The sequence below is a fragment of the Capricornis sumatraensis genome, chromosome 14 (assembly GCF_032405125.1).
Source record: "Capricornis sumatraensis isolate serow.1 chromosome 14, serow.2, whole genome shotgun sequence".
Classification (NCBI taxonomy): Eukaryota; Metazoa; Chordata; class Mammalia; order Artiodactyla; family Bovidae; genus Capricornis; species Capricornis sumatraensis.
In genome coordinates, this window is record NC_091082.1 from 83,795,364 (window position 1) to 83,820,075 (window position 24,712).

At 40.6% G+C, this 24,712-nt stretch overlaps 1 protein-coding gene across 1 annotated transcript in view; it reads right to left on the reverse strand.

Moving 5' to 3' along the window:
* Nucleotides 1-24,712, reverse strand: part of DENND1B (DENN domain containing 1B) — a 214,897-nt gene that overhangs the window by 96,793 nt on the left and 93,392 nt on the right. The window contains exons 4-5 of the mRNA XM_068985972.1: nt 6,855-6,904; nt 4,750-4,869 (exon numbers count right to left, since the gene is read on the reverse strand). Of these exons, the coding sequence (XP_068842073.1) occupies nt 4,750-4,869; nt 6,855-6,904 (170 nt within the window). The remainder of the gene's footprint in view (nt 1-4,749; nt 4,870-6,854; nt 6,905-24,712) is intronic.

Below are 24,712 nucleotides of genomic sequence, written 5' to 3' on the forward strand. Positions count from 1 at the left end.
TTTCCTCTCTGTGTAATTCGTTCCTGAGAGATAATGGGACTCTTTCTACCACAGCACTGTCTGATGCGTCAGTAAGCACCATCACCATAAAGAACTGAGTTTAGTTACACACAGTGTGTCCTTCGTGAACACACAATGGTTCTTAGCGATAACCAGCCCCTTTTAAGAGTACATATCTTTTTTTTTTTTTTTTTCATGAAAACATCACTTGTCTCAAAGGGGACTACTCTGTAAGTCAGCCAGTCATGCTCCTAGGATGTCAGGGAAGCAGGGATATTTTCTGTTGCAAATGAACAGTAGCTTCTAGAGTGGAGGCTGCAAACTGGCTTCAAGCAGACATATCTAGCCCACGGTCATACTGTTGTTTGGGCAATGCACTGTGGCTGCTGAATTGAATAAGCTGCCAACTTCTAAAACAGGTAATTCACTGAAAAACCTACATTTCCTCTCTTAAAAATCAAAAGAACTGGCAGTGCTGGTCAAACTTTTTTTTGTTTTCACTTTTCAGCAAAAATCTAGAGTTGAGTAACAGTTTGTCTTTGGATGTGGTATGTGACATTTCTTTAGATCACCCCAATTTCCTACTGTCAGCCAAACCTGCTTATCTCATTTTAGTCTCTGACCTGTCTCTACAGGTAACTGAATTTGCCACCCCTGATACAGACAATTGGTCAGCGTGAAGTCCTGCTCACTTTATATGTGACGACAAAATGGTCCAGGGTACACCAAGGAGTCAGTGAGTCAAATATTTTAACAAGGTTTCACTGCACACTTTAAAAACAAAAGTGTGCTCAAAAAATACACACACATATAAATTATATAAGCTAGCCTTGCTCAGATAAGAAATGTTAGTCCCATGTTTTAATTTTTGTGGTTTCTTAGATAATTTTCAAATATGTTCAAAGCAATTAATTTTTAACTCATGTATAAACTCCTGAACTAATTATCATTAAGTCAAAATAAGTTTTCACTAAATTTTACAGTCCCAAAGGTGTTCAAAATTTCTTACCACCAAACACAAACATCCCAGAAAGCTGTTAAAAATGCATTCAACATATAATGACTAGATAAAATGTTTTACTTGAATTTTATAAAGCTGAAAATGTCATTCTTTAGCAAAAGATTCCTGTGATTCTCATAGTCTTGTAAATATACATAAATGTAAAACAGAGACATTAGGACCAAATCATTTTAAAACAGAAAACAGGAGGCTCTTCAAAGGTTAGTTATGAGATTATTTCCTTTTCATGAAGACGTAAGGCCAGGGACAGATGTCTCAGGAAAACCACAAGTCCACCAAACAGCAAGGAGACTTCCCCCACACTTGGGCTCCCACTATCCTATTGAGCTGATAAAACTTTTACATCTGAAAGTCAAAGGTTAAATAAAGGAAAGGAAATGTTTTTTGTCAAGCAGTCAGGTAACTACTAACAGTCTCGGTGATCAGCAGGAACCTAACTCAGAGTAATCAAATAAAACTAAGGAAACTGCCTTTCCGCAGAAAAACGTCTAATGTCTAGAGGCTGTTTTTCTGTCTGGAAAATTGACACAAAATGTGTAAAATTGAAACATGCTGCTTCTAAGGGACTTGCCTCAAGGAAGAGTGTGAAAGCCTCTGAGTTGGGTATGAGTCAGGGGCAGGGGACTACAAAGGCACCAAAGGCTAGCCTGTCTTCCTTAGGAGGGTACTCACTTCATTTTGAACCCGTGGCGACAATTTTATAGTTGTAAAATTATGTTAATTAAATTAGAGAAAATATTATTTCCTGCATTTCTACTATAGTACTAAAGCAATGCTAAATACAAACAATGGCACAATTTAAATTAATACTATTTCAGGGTATCTTTGAAATTTTGTTAAAGCAGGACAAATATGCCACAGAAAAAGCTAAAGCACACAAAACTCAAAATTTTATTAACTTTTATATTAAATTAACCTGAATTCTAATATTTTTTCTAAAAGGTGAATGAAGCATATAGAAATTAAGTACACTCAGTTCCAAATCTTAGAATAGCATCAACCCAGTAGAAAAAGAAACCATGGTTTTGATAGCATGGTGTACAGATTTCTAGTTTAGAACTATAACATAAATTTAAATTACTTTCAAATCTTATAATAGCATCATTCAGAATGCAAAGTAACTTTAAAGCATGATGTGCAAACTTTCTAGATCAAAACTCTAAGGATAGAGTCATTTTTATTAATAATGTATATAAATCACTTAGCAAAATGTTTGATTTGTAGTAAACAAACAGTAAGCGATGCTGCTGTTAGCTTGCTATTATTAGTACTATCATGGCCATCTCTAACTTTGCTATTCAAGAAATCCAACACAGAGCTATTTTTTTGCTATCTTAAAGAAAATTTACTACCAATTTGCATTACTTTGTATTAAAAATCTTAAACATGCTTAAGTGTATTCCATTTTCATTATGACTACTCTTGAAGGACCTGAAATATTTTAAACTATTAGATATCAACAAAAACTCAAGAGATACAAGTTTTCTTTTAACATTTAGATCACCGAAACATGAACTAAGACATTAGACGGTAAAATAAACGAATAGATTTTCATGAAGATATAGTTGATCACAAGAGTAAACAATTTAAAGTATTTAACAGGGTATCATAAACACAACAGGAGAAATTACTGACTTCTGTTAAAGGATCTTCAATCACTGATAATGAAAATGACCTGTAAATAATCAATTCATTATTATCTCACAATAGAATACCTAAAAATATCATATGTTTCAATATGAATGCAATATTCTGCACAAAAGACAGCTTCAAGAACAAGATACTAAAATTTTTCATATCTGAAAGTCATAATATACTCCAGGTAAAGACATAAGTAACTGATTTTAAAAACTATAATCAGAAAGGATATCATCTTTGTGCTAAATCTCAACTTTTAAGAAAAGCCATATAAGTTTTTTCAGTTTATAAAGCCTGCTACATATATTCATTCCTTTCACCAGCTGTGAATAAACACCACAGTTTATCAGTTGCTAGCCAATAGAAAGATCTATAAACAACTAATTATATCAGGAATTGATTTTGGCAGCAGTGAGTTGTAAAACAGATTCAAATATTACAGAGGAATGACATCGACAACTTACTCATAAATGGGTCAGCATAACAATATAATAGAGACATGGAAAATTGTGTGTGTGTGTGTGTGTGTGTGTGTGTGTGTACACACTGAAAGAGCAAGGTGGGGAGAGACAGAAGCAGCTTAACAACTGTGAATCTTGGGCACGTGTAGACAAGAGTTCACAGTACTATTCCTGAAACTTACCTGCAAACCTAATTTTTCAATGAAAAGATTTAAAAATACATAGAGAAAAATCAGAAAGCTCGTATAGCCTCAATCTTTGTTAGGACAAACTTGTGTGGGGCAGAGGGTGACAGACTTAAGGTGACAGGCCCCGTCCAAGTGTGGCTCTGGAACTTTCAGTGTGAAACAAAAAGGTGAAGGAGATCTCCCCACCCACTTCCCACACTGTCACTCCCAAACCCGCTGCCCCAAAACGATGGTTTCAAATTAGAAGCATCAGCCTACAGCTGAAGCATGACACGTTTCTGGATAAAACATCAACTTTTCAACACAACTGCTCCAGATTGAAGAGCTGAGCCTACAGGCAGGAACAGGAGTATCCATGCTCCACTACTCATAAAGCAGTTAAGTATTTGCTTCTGAATACAGATCGGGAAAAACTCTCCAACTCAAACACACATTCTGAGTAAATTTATAACTTAACCCTCAAAGAATGACAGTAATGTAGCTGAATGGCAAGCGGACAGAGCAGACATCAGCATCACACCAACATTCTTTTGTGATAATTACTCAACTGAACCTTATTTCTTTTCCTAGGAGCATTTCTAGAGTCTAGCTTGACCAGCATGTGTATTATAACCACAGTGTATGACATACCTACATTTTTGAGTCATCAGGGAAGCTAACCTTCAGGACCTGCCCTCCTCAGCACCAGCAGCTCAGACTCAGTCACAGAGACCTGCTCTCAACAGCCTCCCAAGCGCCAGGCGATGACGGAGGTGATGGGGGCAGGAGAGGCAGGGCTAGTGAAACAGACTCAGGATGCAGGAGACACCTGCTGCTCAGAGCCAGCTCAGGCTGCTGGCTCAGCAACACCAGCGCCAGCGAGAGGAATGAGACACGTCAACTTTATGCAAAATTTCACTAAAACGTACAAGGTTAGAAACATCTTCTAAAATTTTTAAAACACCACGTGGCCGAAGAAAGCACCTCTGAACAACTTCCGCCCAGAAGCACCGGTCTGCAATCTCTGTCTTAAACCACCAATTCACCTTCGAGAATCCAAGTCGTGGGTCAATAATAGAAAAGAGCACGTGCTAATTTAACCAGACTTTCCGCATGCTATTCAATATGTGAAACATGTGACCTGCTATTTTAAAAATTAACCCATAAAAAGTATTCTTTACAAGAGCCAATGCTAACACAACATTGTAAGTCAACTATACTTCAATAAAATAATTATTTTAAAAGAAGCCAATTCTACTCTCACTGGTAAATCTTTAAGCCTAACTGATGCTGCATACAGAGAATAAACAAAATTATTTTTCAGCTTAGCTGGATTTAGAGAAAACAAAAAATATATACAAGCACATTTTTAAGCCTCCCAAGCATACAGCAAGGTGCAACAGAGAGACACAGTTAATCTATCGTGTCCCCAAGTGCATTTTTTTTCACGACAAACACTCACCTCAGGATGCATAAGCAGATCTTGCCTCCTGCGGTGAGTCGGCAGAACCCAAACCTCTGTTTGCTCTCAATGTCCGTCAGCACAAAGGCAAAGTGCTGTCCAACCTGATTCCGAGATGCTCTGAAATGCAGCAACAGGACAACATTTCAAGCCTCAGGTGAGAATCGTCTTAAAGAAAAGCCAGGGTCAGGCTATATGGACGCAAGCCATTGTTTTCACATTTCCAGTCAGTCGGTTCTCAGAGCTGGAGTGATATTTTAAAACTATGTGAGTTGACTTACTCAATATATGCTAGTACATGGCTGGAGAATCATAAGATGTCTTAACCGTAAGTTTTCAAGTGCTTCAAGTGTTAAAGTGTCAGCCGTGTCTGACTCTGAGACCCCACAGACCGTAGCCCATCAGGCTCCTTTGTCCATGGGATTCTTCTGGCGAGAATACTGGAGTGGGTTGCCATCTCCTCCTCCAGGGGATCTTCCTGACCCAGGGATCGAGCCCAGCTCTCCTGCAGTGCAGGCGGACTCTTTACCAGCATTTGGTAAATCCCAGCAACACTAGTCACGGCACGCCAGGGGCGAGCAGCTCCAGCCTCTCCTCTGGAGTGCCCCGGGGCTGCCCACACAGCAGAGTGTGTCGTGCCCAGTCTACTGGCAACCCGACCAACTCTCCTGAATGGCTTCTTTGACATTCTTACTCAATAAAGTCCCGTACAAATTACTATTGGCATTTCTTTTTAGCATTCTCTTCTAGAGCTATCTATATCCTGGTAATAAATTTCCAAGTACAAAATAAGAATGCAATTCCCACGAACAAAGCTTACTACAAAGAATTTTGTTACTGTTGACCCAAGTGTCAGACGGTCAATATGTGTCACGCCGCCATGGAAGGTGAGCGAATCATGTGCAAGGAAATAAGTTACTTACTCCTACTGTACCAATACTATAAATCATTTTCTTTTTTTTTTTTTTAAATCATTTTCAACTGTCAGGAAATATTGCATTTCAAATGCTGAACGTCTAACAAACACACTTTTATGTGCAAGATGGGTAGTTTTTTTTTTCTTTTAACAAGCTTCAAAAACAGCCTGTGGTGCCGCGTGTGCCCTCTCGTGCCCAGTGCTCGCAGCCTGTGGTGCCGCGTGTGCCCTCTCGTGCCCAGTGCTCGCAGCCTGTGGTGCCGCGTGTGCCCTCTCATGCCCAGTGCTCGCAATTTCCCGCCACCGCTTTGCTTCCTTCATCTCGTCTTCGCTATTAACTTGGAAACTCCAACCTTAGTGGACACGACTGACTCTCCACAAAAGAGCTATGCTTATCAGCATCAATGAGTCCATCGTTCGAAAGGCTTTATCTTTAATGCTGTACAATTTCAGATTTTTACCCATCTTGACTTTAGCAAAATATTTTCCTAAAATAAATTTTCTTTTAAAGTTGCCTTACAGCATACTCTTTAAAAAAAAAAACAAACTGGTATTGGGGTGTGAAAAATCACATGAAAAACAATAAATGGTCTGTGTTATGCTCAAAGAGCTATATATGCTACAGCATTCCTGCCACAACCCAGGTAATACTCTATTCATTCAGCGTTTGTTCAGTAAAATACAAACATAATGAGATTTTCAAAACTGCTAGGTAAGAGGGTGTCTGTGCAGCCTTTGGTAATATTGCGCTATTTCTATAAAGCTATTTGTGGGAGACAACCAGTCATGAGTTTTACAATATCACACAGATGGTCTTTTCAATCAGGGTGAAGTGACACAGAAACTAGGACGTATACATCTAATTTTAAAAGACACAATTCTAAGGCTCTGATAAAGGACATACGAATGTTCTTTTTCCTCCGAGTGCTTACAATATGTACCTGAAGAACAAAAGGAAGAAATGGAACCTGGAGACTAATCCCAACTGGCCACAGTGGAGAACAACAGAAGACATGGTGGTTTAGAAGCCTTCTCCATTTCAAATATTATTTGATTTTGAACCTCTTGTGTTTTTTGTTAGAGGCAGTGAGGAAAAGCACGTTTCATTTCATAGAGAAGACACAAGTAATAACTCTACAGTGCTTGTAAGGCGGGCTCCGGTTACCTTAAGCGATGACTTATACTGTACCTTTCAACGTCAAAGGGGAAGCAGAACTTTGGCACAGTCTGTAGTACTTCCTGTGAATGTAAATTTAAAAAAAGCTTTAGAATGTTTTTAAAGATGCAGTTAAAACTTCTTTTGAGACATTTTTAGGGGAAAAAAGTTTATTTTTTTTTAAAGAAAAATAGCAGAGGTTCCTAGATTAAAATAATTGATTATTAAAAAGGAATTAAGTGTGTGCTTCGGCAGATTGTGCTGACAATGCCTCGGAAGCCCCGGGAGGGAGAGGCCTGGCCTGAGGGTATTAACACCCCTCACGTCCCCGCTGGGACTCCCTTCAACAAGGCCATATGGATTTTACGAGAAGCACCGCACCATATGGGTAAGCTGCGTCTGCTGCTACTGGTACCACAGGCTAGCCACGGGGACTTCTGACAGATCCTGGCTCAAAACATAAATGTTGTTTCAATTAAAATGCAGGCAGAGAAAAGGGAATGAGGTTGGCAGCAGAATGAATTACTGAGAGGTGTAACAACTCAACGTGCGCCATAGTAAAATCGTTCGGGGGAAAAAAGGATTTTCTATAGCTAGAGAAACACACTTATAGTTTGAACTCTTGGTATATTCAACAGCAGTAACACTAATCTCACCCTCTTAAAGAAATATGCATGCAAAAACAAGCCTTTAAGGGTAAAACAACATAGCTTCTCTTCTGTGCACTTGAAGAATTTCCTAGTATGAAAAACAACGTTTTCAGCATGTTTTGTAAGCATAGAAAATAATCTTACTGATTTTGAAATCTGAAGTGATTTTATAGTTACTGTAAAATAATTTTAAAACCTTTCAGAAATCATATACATTAACAAGTATAACAAAATGGACATAATTGTCGCATATTTGGTAAAAGAAAAAGATCTGTATTGTTATATAGGAAAAAACAACTTAGAGTTAACTCCTATCATAAAGTTGAACTTCAGAATTGACGGTACCATCATCCAACTTTAAAGCCTGGTGATCTTACAAGACAAAGCAGAGACATATGATGATGTTTCATATTAAAAAGAAAAAAGAGCCAATATCTTAATACAGTGTCATCTCTCCAAAAAAGATTCCCTTGCCTATCACCTCTTTACCAATAAAATCTGCACCCGAGAAATCAATATATGAATATTAAATTCTATATAGGCAAAAACACATTATTGAGTGCTTTAAAGCAGAACTTCTCACATTCTTTTAATATGTAGACTGATATCAAGTATCAGTTAAGAATAAATCATTGCAATATTGCATTTGCTGTATGATTCAGGGAGCTCAACCCCAGCTCCGTGACAACCTAGAGGGGTGGGAGGTGGGAGGGAGATTCAAGACGGAGGAGACATATGCATACCTAGAGCTGATTCATGCTGATGTATGGCAGAAACCAACACATACTGTAAAGCAATTATTCTTCAATTAAAAATAAGTGGAAATGTTTAAAAAAATCATTGCAATTACCCCAACGCCAAAACCTAAGAAAGATTCAAGAGCGTTATAAACGTATATATTTGAAAGTATGAACACAAATACCATATTTAGGAAAAAACTGTTTCACTGCTGACAATGTTTTATTAAATGGAATTGAAAGAGCTGCTAAACTCGAAATAATTCAAGTTACTTAAATTGCAAGCAGGTCAGTACAGAAGAGGACAGTTCATCTGAGCACTGATAGACTTTATCTTGTGCTGCAAAAAGTGAAGCCTTCTCATATTTATAACAGCTGCCCCCCAGACCCAACCTGGCCGCTGCCACAAAGCTGTTCATATCATTTCTGTAACAATAAAGATATATATTCAAAACCCATTGTCGCCTTCCAAATATACCCGAATCAATAATATATTGCACATCGATTTTAAGACTCCAATGAAGAAGAATGTTTCCCGGTTAGCTGCTCAATAGTTCACACCCCCTCCCTGCCCCCCTCCCATAAGCAACACACACACGCTTCTGCAAAGCAGCCTCGGCTCGCTCCCCAACTGGCAGGAGCAACCCTCAGGGGACAAGTCTTTAAACCTCCGCACTCTTTAAAATTCAACCAGCCAGCAGGTCTATAGACTAGTGTATAAACAGTATAGACAAAAAAATCCCCTCTCAGCTTATGTCAGTGACAAAGCAGCTCAGCAGTTGACTGCTCCTCCCCTGACAGTATAAGCCCGGCTTACGCAGATCAATGGCCGCCAGTCCCACCTAGCTCCCAGGGCTCGGCTCTCCTCCTTAATTACAGGTGCTATTCAAACCGAGGTTGGAAGAGAAAAGAGGGCGAGAGGGAGAGCGGGAGGGGGGATGGAATACAGGCAAACAGCATTTTGAACGCTTTTAACAACGATGTTAAGTGAAAACTGTACTTTTATACTGATTTAGAAGTGCTCATGAACTCTGATATTTCCACCACACAGTATTCTTGACATGACACATACATCCACACACACGCCCACACACACATGCACAGGCATGCATGCACGTGTGCGCACATGCACACCGCTACATTTCTGGATTGGTATCCACAGATTACGTGAAAGGTAATACTCTTCAAAAGTTACGTTTTCTCTATCCAGACAGGCTTTGGTGTTTATGAAATACCTGATTTCCTTAAGCAAGAAAATTATCTGGGTTCTCAAAATCCTCTTAATTCTCTAAAATATTTTTCTACAAAAAGAACACATTGACTAACATGTCAAATGTTAAAAACAGAAGGAACAAAAAGAATGACACAGAATATGCAATTATGAACAGCAAAAAAAAGGGGGCAATTATACATATACATGTGTGTGCTCAGTTACATACATATATGTGTGCTCGGTTACATATACATGTGTGCTCAGTTACATACATATGTGTGTGCTCAGTTACATACATGTGTGTGTTCAGTTACATATACATGTGTTGCTCAGTTACATGTGTGTGCGCTCAGTTACATACATATGTGTGTGCTCAGTTACATATACATGTGTGCGCTCAGTTACACATACATGTGTGTGCTCGTGTGCTCAGTTGTATCCGACTCTGCAACCCCATGGACTGTAGCCCATCAGGCTTCTCCATCCGTGGAATTTTCCAGGCAAGAATTCTGGAGCGGGTTGCCATTTCCTCCTCCAGGGGATCTTCCCGACCCAGGGATCAAACCTGTGACACTTTCATCTACTGCACTGGCAAGCAGATTCTTTACCACCACGCCACCTGGGAAGCCCTACATATATATGCAGATGCCCTAAAAACACCACGTCTACTACACAAATAAACTGACTGGAAAATAAATGACTGAAAATGTTTGCATGGTGTTTTTTGGTCTTACAATCCTGTATCTATACTCATAAGCATTATGATCAAACTGAGCCCGTTAAGAGAGAAGAGGGTGAATGGCTTGTGTGAACAGTGGCATATTGACTTTTTATCCATGTGATTACTGTTGAACAATCTAATTCATCAAATAAAAAAGGAAACAAGCCTTTAAGAATCCACTTTTAAAGAAGAGCTCAAAGATGTAAAGGGTTCCTCCTGATTAGAGTTCAGTAACTACAAAGGTCTCAGAATTTCCCTGACAAAACTCTAAGAGGAGATGAGATGCGTCACCATCAGGATCCATAACCACTCTCCCTCCTCCTCACTGCTCCTGCCCCGGCTCTCCACTGAGAGGTGGCTTCTGAGGTGCGTGCAGCCCTCTCTTCCACACTCACGAATTACATCCGCCCCGGCACCGTCTATACCCATGGATTCAACTGCAACCCCCAAATTCCTTAGCCCCTGTAAGCTTAGATACTTCTGTGAACTCCAGCACTACACGTCTAACTACCTCCCAGTACCTATTTCTGAGCGTTCTGCCACCTCAAATGCAGAATGAATAAACTGAAGTCCTTCTAGCTGCATACTCCTTATCAGCCAGAAGGGCAGCACCATCCATCCCCGGTGCCCACACAAGCCCATGGTGGCTGTCCAGACCTCTCCCTCTCCCTAACCCCTGCCCCACACATAATCAACCACTAATCAAGTTCTGCTTATTCAGTTTCATTAAACGACCTCGCTCCAGAGGTTCCCAATACAAAGACAGAAAGAATTAGAAGGAAGATAAGAATGTGGAAGAATCACTTGGGAGCATTTTTCAAAACATACCTGACTGCCTCCAGTAAGGGTCCTGACGCTTTAACTTAGTTTGTGTGGCACGTGTAACCCAGGGATGAGACTAACGGGACCAGACCAGGGCGCTCGCTGCACCCCAGCAGTCCTTCCCCTCTCGCTGCAAGTGGCAAGGCGGACTTGTTCGGAGACTGGCTCAGCATCCTCCTCAAGGGCTCAGGAGTCTTCCGGCCTTCTGCCCTGCTGTCCTGAGTCTGTGGCCTGGTCCTTGTCACCCCTACTCGTGGCCACAAAGTGAGCTGCCAGAGTTTGGCTGACCACATGCAGACCGCAGGGTGCAGTCAAAGCTTCCTGGGAGGCGCTTTCTACCAGCGAGGAGACCCTTCCCAGAAGGCCCACCAGCTGCCTTTCCCATCCCACTCTACCACCTAGAAGAAGGCCACGCCCTCTCCTGGACTAACCTCAGGCAGGGCAACAGTCATCCACACTCAGCCCAGCCTCAGACTGGTTACAGGAAACTCAGAGTTCATACCCATTCATTTCCCACTAACCACTGAATGTGCAATTAATTATAAAGAAGCCTGAAGTATCAAGTTTTCTTCCCTGAAACTCCTCCCCCAAATTTTAACTAGATAAGAATTAAAGTTATACCAGAGTTCTTGGGGAAAATGTAACACAATATTATGTAAAGTCAGTTTTCAAATATGCACAGTTGTCTTCATTTGAACAACACGTTCAGAATCATTTTGTAACAAAGGGGCTCTACTTATTGATTTGAAGCTAATTTTTCACAAAGGCCATATATTTCTCAAAATATGCTTATATAACTTTGCATATTATCTCCCAAAATAAATGAGTGATTTAGGATATCATGTATTTGCTCAATCTATCTGTGCTTTACATGGGGGAAGAATAAACTTTTTTTCCTTAAAAGAAACGTTCACTGAGCTACTCGGTGACAGGCAGGCTGCACAGTGCAGAACTGGGATTCCCAGACCACACCTGATCTGCCCCGGGGAACCACAGCACCCGCAGGGGGCTGCAAGATGCTCAGCTTTCAAGGAAACACAGGTACACTAACAGGGGGGTTAGATTAGGAGGCGTTTCATTAAAAGGCAGACCTGCAATAATACAGTAACTTGCATGCACAGCGTCTTTAAACATCATCTTCTCATCTTCTGAAGTTTTCAAGCTGGATACTCTACTTTAAACTTAAGAGCCAAGGAATAACTGTCAGGATTAACTGACATCACTGCGGGATTTCTCGACTTTTTTACTTTTCTGTACTATTTCTGTACAGCAAATACACTCTGCTGTAAAAAGAACTGTACTGTCGAAATACAAATTTTGAGGATTTTGGTTCTATGTGTACCAGTCAGGTGACAAAGATCTCTGTAGTCGAAATTTGTTTAATCTGATGCCAATGAAAAGGCCTAGATTCAAAGCAGGGCAGAGTGATATTACCATAAATACATATACTTAACGAAAGGAGTCATATATTTCCTTCATTAACTTAAGATAAAGAATTTAAAAGGCATGAAAGGAAAGTGTGTATATATATATATATATATATATATATATAATATATATAAGCAGGTTTCAAAAGTTTTTTTCTCAAAAATTCTATTACCAACCTTTAGTTTCTTATCCCTAGGTTAACACTAACTTTTAATCAATGATTTGAATAACAATTATCCACTTAGGAAAACCCTCTTTTTTCCCCTAATAACCATATACCCTCCCCACTCCTTTCAGACTAACATATTTGCCCTTTGCTTCACTCACCCTTAGTTTAACTAGTAACATTTTCTAGATCAAAGGAACTACCTATATAATGAAATAGAGTACTGCCTATAATACTTCTTTGCACCACAGAAACTAAGGTACTTAAAAATGAATATCAAACTTCCATTTAAATCAACATCAGAATTAGGTAGAAAAATGTTTCAACTTTTAGAGAGAAACAAGTTTCACGCCCGTCAACTGACCTGCTCCCGTGACCCCAGCCCACAGCTAAATGCGGAGAAGAGGAAACGAAAGGGGATTACCGATTTCCAGAGCGAAGACGAGATCCTAGAAACAGCCCCCCACACAGTGTGCAGGCACACGCCGGCAAGGTGGTAAAGCCCAGTGGTCAGTGCCTAGTGCCCCGGGGCGGGGGTTGATGTTCAGACCTGCCTGTGCCAGCCCCTGGCCATGCGCTCCAGTCACAGCTGCTAGAAAATGGGCCAAAATTATCACCTATCTCGTAGGATTAAGTGAGAATTTTCTAGGGGATTTATATGAGGATTAAGTTAGAAATCCACGTCCAATGATTAGACAATGTCAGGCACATACACCATCCCAGCCCAACAACTGTTAACTCTTTTATTAAAGAGCTAGTTGTTTTAATAACTCAAGTGTCACATGAATTCAAATGCAGAAGATACTTACTTACACAACAAATATTTACTGAATAAACTGCAGCATTTAAAGTCCTGTGTCCAATAACCTATGCCAAAACATGAACAAACCAAGACACGAAATGATAAAAAAAAATATACCGAATAGTCTACCTACCTCCCTGGAAGATGTTTAACACATTCAGTTAACATAGGTGCCTGTGGATACAGACACAGATTTGAATATCCTCACCTACTTCCGCTGCATCGCACACAACAGAAGCAGACTTGGTCAGAGCTGCAAAGTCACACCCTGTGCGGGGGCGGGAGGGAGGCTCGGGCAGGAGGGGATGTGTGCTTGCATACGCTGGTCCACTCTGCGGCACAGCAGAAACTCACACACGTTGGAAAGCAACTCAACTCCCATTTGGAAAAGTCACGCTTGATGAGGTCAGCGTGTACAGGAGCTGCCTTCAGGCTACCATCCTGGCTATTTCTCCGAAGTAAGAATATCTTTGAAGAGTCATGCCAACAGACGCTTTTCACTTAAGGGGGGGTTTACTTTAAAAAAAAAATTCCTCTTTCAGGTATTTATTTACCAATGCACCTGATAAGGGCTAACTGCCAACTATACACGTGGCACTGAGCCAGCGCGGGGAGGAACATCCAGCTTCCTGCTCCACCAGCACCCCCCCAGCCGTCTCCTCTCTGGCCAGGCTCCCCTCCAGCCATCCTGGCCAAGCTGCTGGCAAATGTGGCCTCAGATAAACACACCCTCTATGCACCGCTGCCCTCCAGGAATGGGTTATGTTTTCCCTTTTCTTTGATTTTGAGTCAGTCTTTGTACTTAGCCTAACCTTTACCTGGAATTTGTGTTTTCCCGTTTTGTACACTGCCAGACCCTGGATTCATAGTATTCCTCATCTTCTTCAGACCTGGACCATGTGCAATGTCTGTCGTGACATTCATGTAAATATTTCCCACTCACTGGGTAAATCGCACACTGAAGAACGTATTTTGCTCTTATGGATGACAAATGAGACACGCTATGTCCCAGAGAAGCAAATTACAGTTTTCTTTTTTTTTTTTGACCCTGCCTTGAACCTAGTTCAGAACTATGCCTGAACTGCTTGATATTCCGTAGATAGTGAATCTTGCGATAAAACCAAATGGATAAAACCAAAGACAAATAATTCGTCTGATGCTTTAATAAACAACAGAACCTTTCGTTTTAGAGCATAAATCAGGGACCCTACACTTTAGGTAGTTACTGTATTCAACACAGGACAGTAAGTACTACTCGTTTCTCTATGCCTTGAAGGCCCCTAGAGTCTATACAGTCACCCAGCAGAAATGAGAATCACGGTTTCTTTTAAAAGTCTGGAAATATCGTAACTATCTATTTGAGGGCTTTATCTGAAAGAACTAAAATATAATTACACAATTATGAGATATGGACTGTTGAATGAAGATTACTGACTTAGATATAAAGTCTAAGAAGGGAAAGGAGTAGCAGAGGATGAGATGGTTGGATGGCATCACCGACTCAGTGGACATAAGTTTGGGTAAGCTCTGGAAGATGGTGAGGGACAAGGGAGCCTGGTGCGCTGCAGTCCATGGGGTCACAGGGTCAGACATGACTTAGCAAACGAACAACGACAGAAAGTCTAATCAGTGCTAAATCACATTTACAAACTCAGTGTGAAACACATAAACAGTAATATGGTTATGCATGTTTATATATATATATTCATTTAGCAAATACTTAATGTGTGAAGAGCAATCAAAGACAATCACAGTGTAATGTAAAAAGAGTGCTGGTGGTAACGGTAAAAAACACCCAGGGAGTCTAGAAATCAGACCTGTAAAGCAAGTTGAGGACAGGGGCTTCTGGAACAGAGTGGTCAAAGTCTCAGGGGAGACTGCGCCTAAACAGAGAACGAGAAGCTGACCAGAGGCCCATACGACGAGGGGGAGGTAGAGAGGCGGGCAGGGTGGCTTCCCCGTCGCAGGCAAGACTATCACAGAAAGGTCCAGCAGGGTCTGGAGGTGGAAGGAACATGCACAAAGTCTGAGCGGCTGAGAAGACAATGTGGCCTGAAGAATCGGTAGGGGACAGATGGGATCCCAAGGCCTTAGACCAACTCAGTTCTGACCTGACGCAAAGAGGAAGGAAGCCACGCTGCTGACCTGCCCAGAACACTTTATTTTATTTTAATTTTTTTCTTTTATTAAATTTTTATTTTTACTTTATTTTACTTTACAATACTGTATTGGTTTTGCCATACATTGACATGAATCCACCACGGGTGTACATGCGTTCCCAAACATGAAGCCCCCTCCCACCTCCCTCCCCGTAACATCTCTCTCCCAGAACACTTTATAGCCACCTTCTCAGCACAGTTCTCAGCGGCGATCCCTTTTACTCTCAAAAGTGCCCAAGTTACGACTTCTTGTTACAGAAATCAGAACAGTGGTCTCCTGGGGCCACGGGCGTGGGTGGGCTGGCACAGAAGCACCCAGGAAAAGGCAAGAGGGAACTCCCTGAACTGACAGGAATGCATCTTTACAGGCACGAGGGCCATGCGGGGTTTCACTGCACACCCGAGCGGACACACGTCTGCACTGCACCACATACAAACCATCAGTGAGAAAAGAACAAGGGAGGACCTCAGTTTGCACAACAAATCATGGCCAGCTGACCTAAGAGAAATAGGAAAGCTATGAAGCAAGGGAGGGACATCCCTGGACTGGAATTTTAGGAAGGTCGCTCTACCATTTGCAGGATGGGTTTTAAAGGACGAGAATGAAGACTGGAAAATCAGTGAGGAGGCCTTTGCGATCATGGCAGGGAGTGGTGGTGGCCTGCCGCGGACGGCTGCAGCAGGAAGACAGGGTACAAGGTTAAGACGAAAGCGAGAGCAGAGAGGGAAAGGTCCAGGCGGGAGCTGGATAAACTGCCCGGTGCTCCAGAGACAGCATGTGGCCTAGACAGAGACAAACACGGGGACGGCGCTAATTAAACACGGGGACGGTGCTAATTAAAAGGTACGGAAGCAAGGAGAGATGGGATTCTTTCACTGTCCGTCATTATGGACAATTAATACTACTCTTCATATTTTCAGAGTAGTGACTTTCTTATAACATTTCCAAATTATGAAGTCACTGTACTTTCTCATAATCCTGTCTTTATTTTCCTAGGGACTTGTATCAAGATATAGGTTACAGACTGTTCAACCACCTCTGGTATTATAATCACAATATGTCCTTAGTCAGGAGCCAGAAATCGATGAAGTTAGTAGTGACCCAGAAGGTCACTACAATGGACATGATCAATCAGAAGAGATGAATCTCCAAAGTCTCTGACGGCTTATTTACCTTTGGAGTTCTCCTAAGCCTAACCAGTGCCTGGCCAACACTCACTCTCTCAAACAAAACTGCTGATCACATATGAAACAATGCTTTTAGCACCATCAGAACCAATCCACCTTGGTAGATAGTTCAAGGAAAGGTGATTTAAGGGTCTGAATGCCTTTTTTTCCCCTGATTACCTACCCCAATAAAGATATGATAAAAATAATGGCTTACTACACTAGGTTCTGACCTAAGCACTTACATGTATTATCTCACTTAAAGCTAACAATAATCCATGTTTTATTCTCTTTTATATGTGTGCGTGCAGGGGGCAGGGGGAGAGATCAAAGAGACTAAGTAACATGCACAAAGACACAAAGCTAGCAAATGTTACTCAGGGTTTAAAATCAGAGGCTAAGCTTCTAACCATTATTCCCCACAGAATGCATTTTTTTTTCACTTTGTTTTTATGTTGTGTCCAACATAAAATCAGCAGATGCCTGGTTCCGATGCCTGCTTGGGCCCTATATGGTGGATACTGTCCATACATAGGAAGAATTACGCTGTACAATTGTACTTCCCTGGTGGCTCACACAGTAAAGAATCTGCTTGCAATGCAGGAGATCTGGGTTCAGTCCTGGGTTGGGAAGATCCCCTGGGGAAGGGAATGGCAACCCACTCTGGTAGTCTTGCCTGGAGAATTGCCATGGACAGAGGAGCCTGGTGGGCTATGTGCATGGGCTCACAAAGAGTCAGACACGACTGAGCGCTAACACTTTCATGCATGTTTTAATTAGAACCAAAGTTCAGCTTGGCGTATGGAACAATAAAGGGGGCGGAGACGGGAGGAAACCATGGCAGGAGAGACGGGATGATGCGTCATCACAAATGCGAACCCTGCCTGCCCAAGGTTGTTCCATGCCCTCGAAATGAAGTCCTGAGGCAGAAAAGCAATGCTGCCTGTGGCTATGCCTGTTCCTTCCCACTGAAAACACTAGACTTACAGTAAAAACATACATCTGACTTCTTTCAAATAACAGACTCATAAACAAGGGCTTATGGAGATTCTTTCTCACACAGGAGCGAAATACCAAGGAATTAAATGTGAAGCATATTATTTAAATCTGAAACCACCAATCATCTGATACTTATGAGAACAAGGGGCTTCACTGGTGGCTTAGATGGTAAAACATCTGCCTGCAACGCAGGAGACCAACGTCAATCCCTGGGTTGGGAAGATCCCCTGGAGAAGGGCATGGCAACCCACTCCAGTATTCTTGCCTGGAGAATTTCATAGACAGAGGAGCCTGGTGGGCTATATAGTCAATGGGGTTGCAAAGAGTCGGACATAACCGAGCCACTAACACTATCAGAACAAGGATCACAACAGAGCAAGTAAAGAATGCTCAAGGAACACAGGCAGGATGAGGTAAGACAAAATTATTAGTAACAGAGGGGCCCAGGGTGGGGAGAGAGCGTGATTATTTCAGGATCAACAGTAGGAACCTGCAGGTTGGGCCAAAGCTGTCTCTATGTGGCCACAGGTGAGGACATGGAAAACGAGGCTCAGGCAGTAAGCATCTCGGGTCACTGATACCATTAGCCATTCTGCTTGTGAAGTTTGCCAGACATTTTTATCCCTTTCAATTTAAAGCAGGGACTAAGTGCCTAGTAATTAAAATAAAGCCTTATTCAAATATAGCTAGCAATCATGACTAAAAATCAAGAACCTAGAAACTGATTTTTTTTTTTCAAATTTTTCAGTTCAGTTCAGTCGCTCAGTCATGTCCGACTCTTTGCGACCCCATGAATCGCAGCATGCCAGGCCTCCCTGTCCATCACCAACTCCCAGAGTTCACTCAGACTCGTGTCCATCGAGTCCGTGATGCCATCCAGCCATCTCATCCTCGGTCGTCCCCTTCTCCTCCTGCCCCCAATCGCTCCCAGCATCAGAGTCTTTTCTAATGAGTCAACTCTTCACATGAGGTGGCCAAAGTACTGGACTTTCAGCTTTAGCATCATTCCTTCCAAAGAAATCCCAGGGCTGATCTCCTTCAGAATGGACTGGTTGGATCTCCTTGCAGTCCAAGGGACTCTCAAGAGTCTTCTCCAATACCACAGTTCAAAAGCATCAATTCTTCAGCGCTCAGCCTTCTTCACAGTCCAACTCTCACATCCATACATGACCACTGGGAAAAACCATAGCCTTGACTAGACGGACCTTAGTCAGCAAAGTAATGTCTCTGCTTTTGAATATGCTATCTAGGTTGGTCAGAAACTGATTTTTTTTTTTTTGTATTTTTAGAGTACCGTAAATTATACAAGATTTTTCTTTTATAAAAAATGTACATGCCCACAATTTTTACTATGTCAAACAACAATTAAATCTGAAGTCATAAGTGTCTTTTTTTAATGATTTATTTCTTGAAATTCTAAATAGAAATATTGTGAGCTATTATTTTGCAAACTTATTCTGCTCCACCCATTCTAGAACATCCATCTCGTGGGATAAAAATTTAGTTCACACTCCCTGCTGACGTAATCTTTGGCCTCTTGCTGAGATTATAAGAAAAGGTGCCAATTTTGGTCTTAGTTCTTATAACGCAAAGTCTTTCTGTAAGAAATTCAACTGTGAACACTAGTTCTTTTCACACGGAGAAAGTCACCAAACAAGCCTCACCAAATAGCAATGAGTTTTGATCATTCCTAGTCTAGTCCACTTTGGCATAAATGAACTTAGAGAGAAAACACAATTTCCTGAGTCTCTTGTAAGGATATTACTCAATAAACCAGAAGGACACACACACACACACACACACACACACACACACACACACACACAGTGGGGGGGGGGCATTATTTGATAAACTTTCTCAGTCAAGGATTAGTAATTCTCTTGAATAAATTATCTTATACCTTGTATCTATTCTTTACAATATATTATTGCATTGGAATGCATGGAAAAGGGGGAGTAAATATAAACAACAGGGCCGGCTTATTTGTAAAATGAGACTAAGGTAAATTCTGTAAAGTAGAATTTGGCCAACTAAGAAGCAGACCTAGAATAGTTCCTTCCTCCTCTCGCTGAGAATTTTCTTGCAAGTCCAACGCACACTCAGCAAGTCTCCATCACTGCTTTTACTACCGACTCCTCTCAGCTTAAGTCACCAGTGATTGTCAGTTTCTACATTTAATCGCTGTTCTCCTGGTCTTCACCGTATTGGACTTCTGCAACATGTGATACTGCATTCATTTAACATGTGCTTATTCAGTGTCTACCAGGCATGAGGCGTGTGGGACTGAGGGCTGCCAGGACCTGCCCCTTCCTTGACCGAGAAGCCGAGGTTCCTGCTCCCGTGTGTCCTCCGGATACGTCTGCGTCCACTTTACTCGGCATGCTTCCTGTCTTTCCAGGGTGTTTCACGGTGCCTTCTCTGCTGGGGTTCCCAGGGTTCTGTCTGCCGCCCTGACCTCTCCCTGGGGAATAGAACCTCACTGTTACATGCCACAGATAAAGCTGGATTCTCCAGCCAGAGGTGAGGACCAGGACCCAGCTGAGCCACTCAACGGCCGCACGAAGCCGATCACCATCCTCTCCAGCCCTCCAGCCGGAGGCATCCAGGCATGAGAAGGCACTCCTGCCGGCAGACCTGGCCCCTACACCAGGAACATCCTGCCCCCTGGAACCGCGCCCACACGCCCTGTCCCGATGTTTTTGAGCTCTTTCCCAGTCTAATTTTCTCCAAACTCTAGAATCAGGCAACGGCTTTTCTTTCATTGTATACAAACACATCAAAAACTAGTTAAAATCACAAGGACCCTGTGTCTGCATTCCCCAAAAATGACCACTAGACTGCATTGTTGTCCCTTCGGATCAAACGGGCTAAGGATAAAGATGAATGTTACTACCTAGTACTAGCTTATTCATCGGAAGGACTGATGCCGAACCCTAACTCTGGCCTCCTGATGCAAAGAGCCGACTCACTGGAAAAGACCCTGATGCTGGGAGAGGTTGAAGCCAACAGGAGAAGAGGAAAGCAGAGGATGAGATGGTTAGACAACAACACGGACTCCAGGAACATGACTCAGAGAGAAGGTGAAGGACAGGGAAGCTCGGCGTGCTGCAGTCCACGGGGTTGCAAAGGGTTGGACCCAGCTTAGCAACTGAACAGCAGCAGCAACCAAGACACGCTGCAGTGTCATCCTTTGTCCAGAAAAACACGCATGAACAAACTTTAAGTGTGCATGTGAAGAGCTAAGCTACAAAAGTAACCAAAAGTTCACACTTTAAATATAATATTTACCATCACATTTAGTCAAAATACTTAATATATAACAATCACTCATTTTTACAATTAGGTCTATTTAGATTAGGCCAAATGTTAGTCAAATATTTTACTTTACTTGAAATGTTTCTATGAAGTACCACACCTAACATTGCGTCTGGAAGATTTAAGAAGTCTAACATATGTAAAGTCTATTAAAATGCACATAATTTATCTCGCTCAAAATGAAAATATATCTAAAAAATAATACCATTCATCTGGCCTCTTTGAGCTCCCCCTTAACATAAAAATGCATTCCTTTTCTCCAAAACACGGCAGCTGGGAATGAAAGGAAAGATTTCAAATGATCATTTTCACATCATATCCCATCGTCTTTTCTTCCGTCTTCCCTAGCTTTCCTTTGAGCCCCGCTCTTTTACAGGGGTCTCTTTTTAGATCCATCCATATTTTCATAATCCACACTGCTGTCTCCTCCTCTTCTCCCCAGGGTGGACTGACCCCCACATCCAGAACTATGGCTTACAACTGTCATTAAGCCTTACAACAATAACAAGATAACAAAAGAACGGGTGGAGATGAGGCTAGCTGGTACCATATGTTGATCAAGTTCAATGTTTTCAGCTCATAAGAGGATATTTTTTAATCTTCAAATTTTTCATTGTGAATTGCCTGTATATCTACTTACTCTCGACTGTATTTCAGGCTTAAATTTTAAACATTAGTAAACAACCTGGCAATATTACTTTAATAGCGCTTATCTATTAATAATGTAATAAGAGAGGAGGGAAAAACAGAAATAACCAAACAAAAAGGGAAGGTGGCAACTTATAGTTAGTTACTGATTCTTACAAACCACAAGTTTCACTCAAGTTACACCTATTCCTAAAAAAGAAATATCCCTAAAAGGCATTCTTATGGAGCATACAGTTATTATGATTATTTCAAAGTAACATATTCTATGCAAATTAATATTGACTTAATGTCAATTTGAAAGATTTCAATTTCTTCAAGTAACATCTGAAAACATGCTACTCTTCTTTCCATCCTTTGTTTCACAATTAACTAATCTTAACTTCTCTTTAAGCTAAAAGATAAAGAAAAATGTGAAATGTAACATTCTGGACTGGTAGAGAGATTTTCGTTCCCCTATACTTAAATTTAACTTTTTCTCCTGATTTCAGAATTGCTTTGATTCATCAGCCTCTGTCACGTCACCTTGAAAAAAAATATTTTTTACCTATTTCTCTCAAAGATTCAGAACTCTTATAAGAACTAAATTCCAAACTGACTTTTGTCAAATGTTTAAAGTTCCATAAAAAGTAGGTTCTTGTGAACTACATTTTATCTTTTTCATTCTGCATCATCTATTATTTGATTTCTATAGGGTGCAAAGCCAGACCTTCCAGGATTGGTCTGAATTGTGTGCAGAGTTAGAATATAATAATTTCATGGCTACAAAAATAAGGGTAAAACCCTTCACCCTCCAACAGCTCATGAAAGTAACAACATTCAGCAGAAAAATAAGGTCATTTTTTTTTTAGGGGCTTTCAAATTTTATTATCTAGAATGTAAGCAAAAATATTCTTTTCAATAGGAGTTTGCCAGATTACATAGTTCTGTTTTCCAATAAATATCTCCACTCTAAAGCAAAATTTCTAAAAATGTTTTTCCAAATTAGTTTCCCTGTGTGCAGTAACATTTTAAAATTTTAACAGGAGAAAAAATAAGAATGCAGGTAAAATAAAAACATGATCACATCTGACCTTGAGCTTTCTAGTTCTGCATTTACAAAAGAAACAAACCTTGCCTTTATGAAGAAAGAGAGAAAGGCAAAATGATGATGATCTTGGATTTACTTTTAAGCCACCTTCCCACAAGCTTGCCACCTATGTTTTAATATGATTTTTTTTGACATAAGAATGTACAAAAAATGTATATAGTGTTATCTACAAAGCAAACTATAAGAAATGATTTATATTTTAGGGTTATTGCGATATATAACTGATAAAATGGAATACGAAACAAACAATACAGTCATGAGATGATTATAACCACCATTTCCCTGTGTTTAGGATTTAATTTCATTAAAAAGTTAAAAAATCAATCTGTCTCAGAAATATGTATCCATATACAAGGTACATATTCACGGGGTAGTGAAATAAAAATTAACTATCACACATAAAAAACTGGCTTAAAACAATTCATTTTATTTTTCCCATTTGGAAAAACAATCAGTTCAGTTCAGTTCAGTCGCTCAGTCGTGTCCGACTCTTTGCGACCCCCACGAATCGCAGCATGCCAGGCTTCCCTGTCCATCACCAACTCTCAGAGTTCATAGTTGGTACAAAATGCAATTAAATATTTTCCTCTGTGCCTGATATAATTGACTGACAGTTCGAAACAACAGAATCAAATCCAAACAAGCAAAAAAAAAGTCCAACTTTTAAAAATATCTGTAATTATTTAAATATTTATTTTGAAAGTATTTAGATTTAGTAAATTATTTCCAAATAATTTCAATTTTATGACCAATGCAAGGAGCAAAGTCATAAAACATCCAGTTATCAATTTCCCTCAATTTCAAGTCATGAAACACTTTACTTATTCTGATCAAATCCCCTTACAGTTATCAAAAGAAATACTTTTTTGAAATGAGAGACATGTAAAAAATCTCTCTTAATAAAGAACAGGCACTCTTCCTAAAACACACAGACCAAGCAGTACATATTGTTGAACATGAAAAGAAAATTGTATATGGTGCTGAGTATATTTGGTTAGGAATCAGCTAACTAGCTAGTTACCTACAACTACAAGAGACTTAGGAAGATGCAGCTGAAGGGTAAGATTTAAACTGTTCTGTCATCACGGTGTAATAGTTTCCTATGACTTTTCACTCAATTAAATTCAAAGTGTTCACTCAGAATTATAATTCAAAGTGTTTCCAGTTTGAATTCTACCAAGTTTTCTTAATTAGGCTCTCCCAAGATTTGCTTAATTAGTGGTATTTATTATCGTAATTAAAATTAATTATGTAGTATGTGCACGTTTCTCGATGCATTTCCAATGCAGCTTGCTTATCACCTAGCATGGGAGCACATGTCAATATATATAGATCCTTAATTTTTTTTTAACCTTCAATAAGACAGAGAAGGAGAAGGAACACATGAGTCAGGTACTCGTCATGAACAGTGGCGGGCCTACTAAACCCTTCCTCTGGGCCACATCTTTTCCCTCGCAGCTTGATGAATCCCCATTTTATTCGTCGAAAACACCAGTCTGAAATCCTTCTAAATTTAATATCCCACACCCTCGTACAGCTGTTCTGCTTAATAGATGATCTTGCTCCCATCTTTCTAAGAAGGTTAAAATAATCTATAATGAGTTTATTCAACTTTCTTTGATTTATTCACCTAGTCATTCAGAATATCTTTGGCTAAGTCACTTCAGTCGTGTCCGACTCTGTGTGTCCCCACAGATGGCAGCCCACCAGGCTCCCCCCTCCCTGGGATTTTCCAGGCAAGAGTACTAGAGTGGGGTGCCATTGCCTTCTCCAAGAATACCTTTATTCAAACCTTATTATGTATGAGCTTGCTAGATGTAGTAACTGAAGTATAAGGAGTTTCTGCCCCTTCTTCCTTCAAGAAACACCAATTACGGAGTAGGGGAGACAGACACACTCAAAGGAGAGAGAGAGAAAAAGAATGAATGAAAACATAACTGTAAAATATAAACACAAGAGGCTACAGAGAAGTCCAGA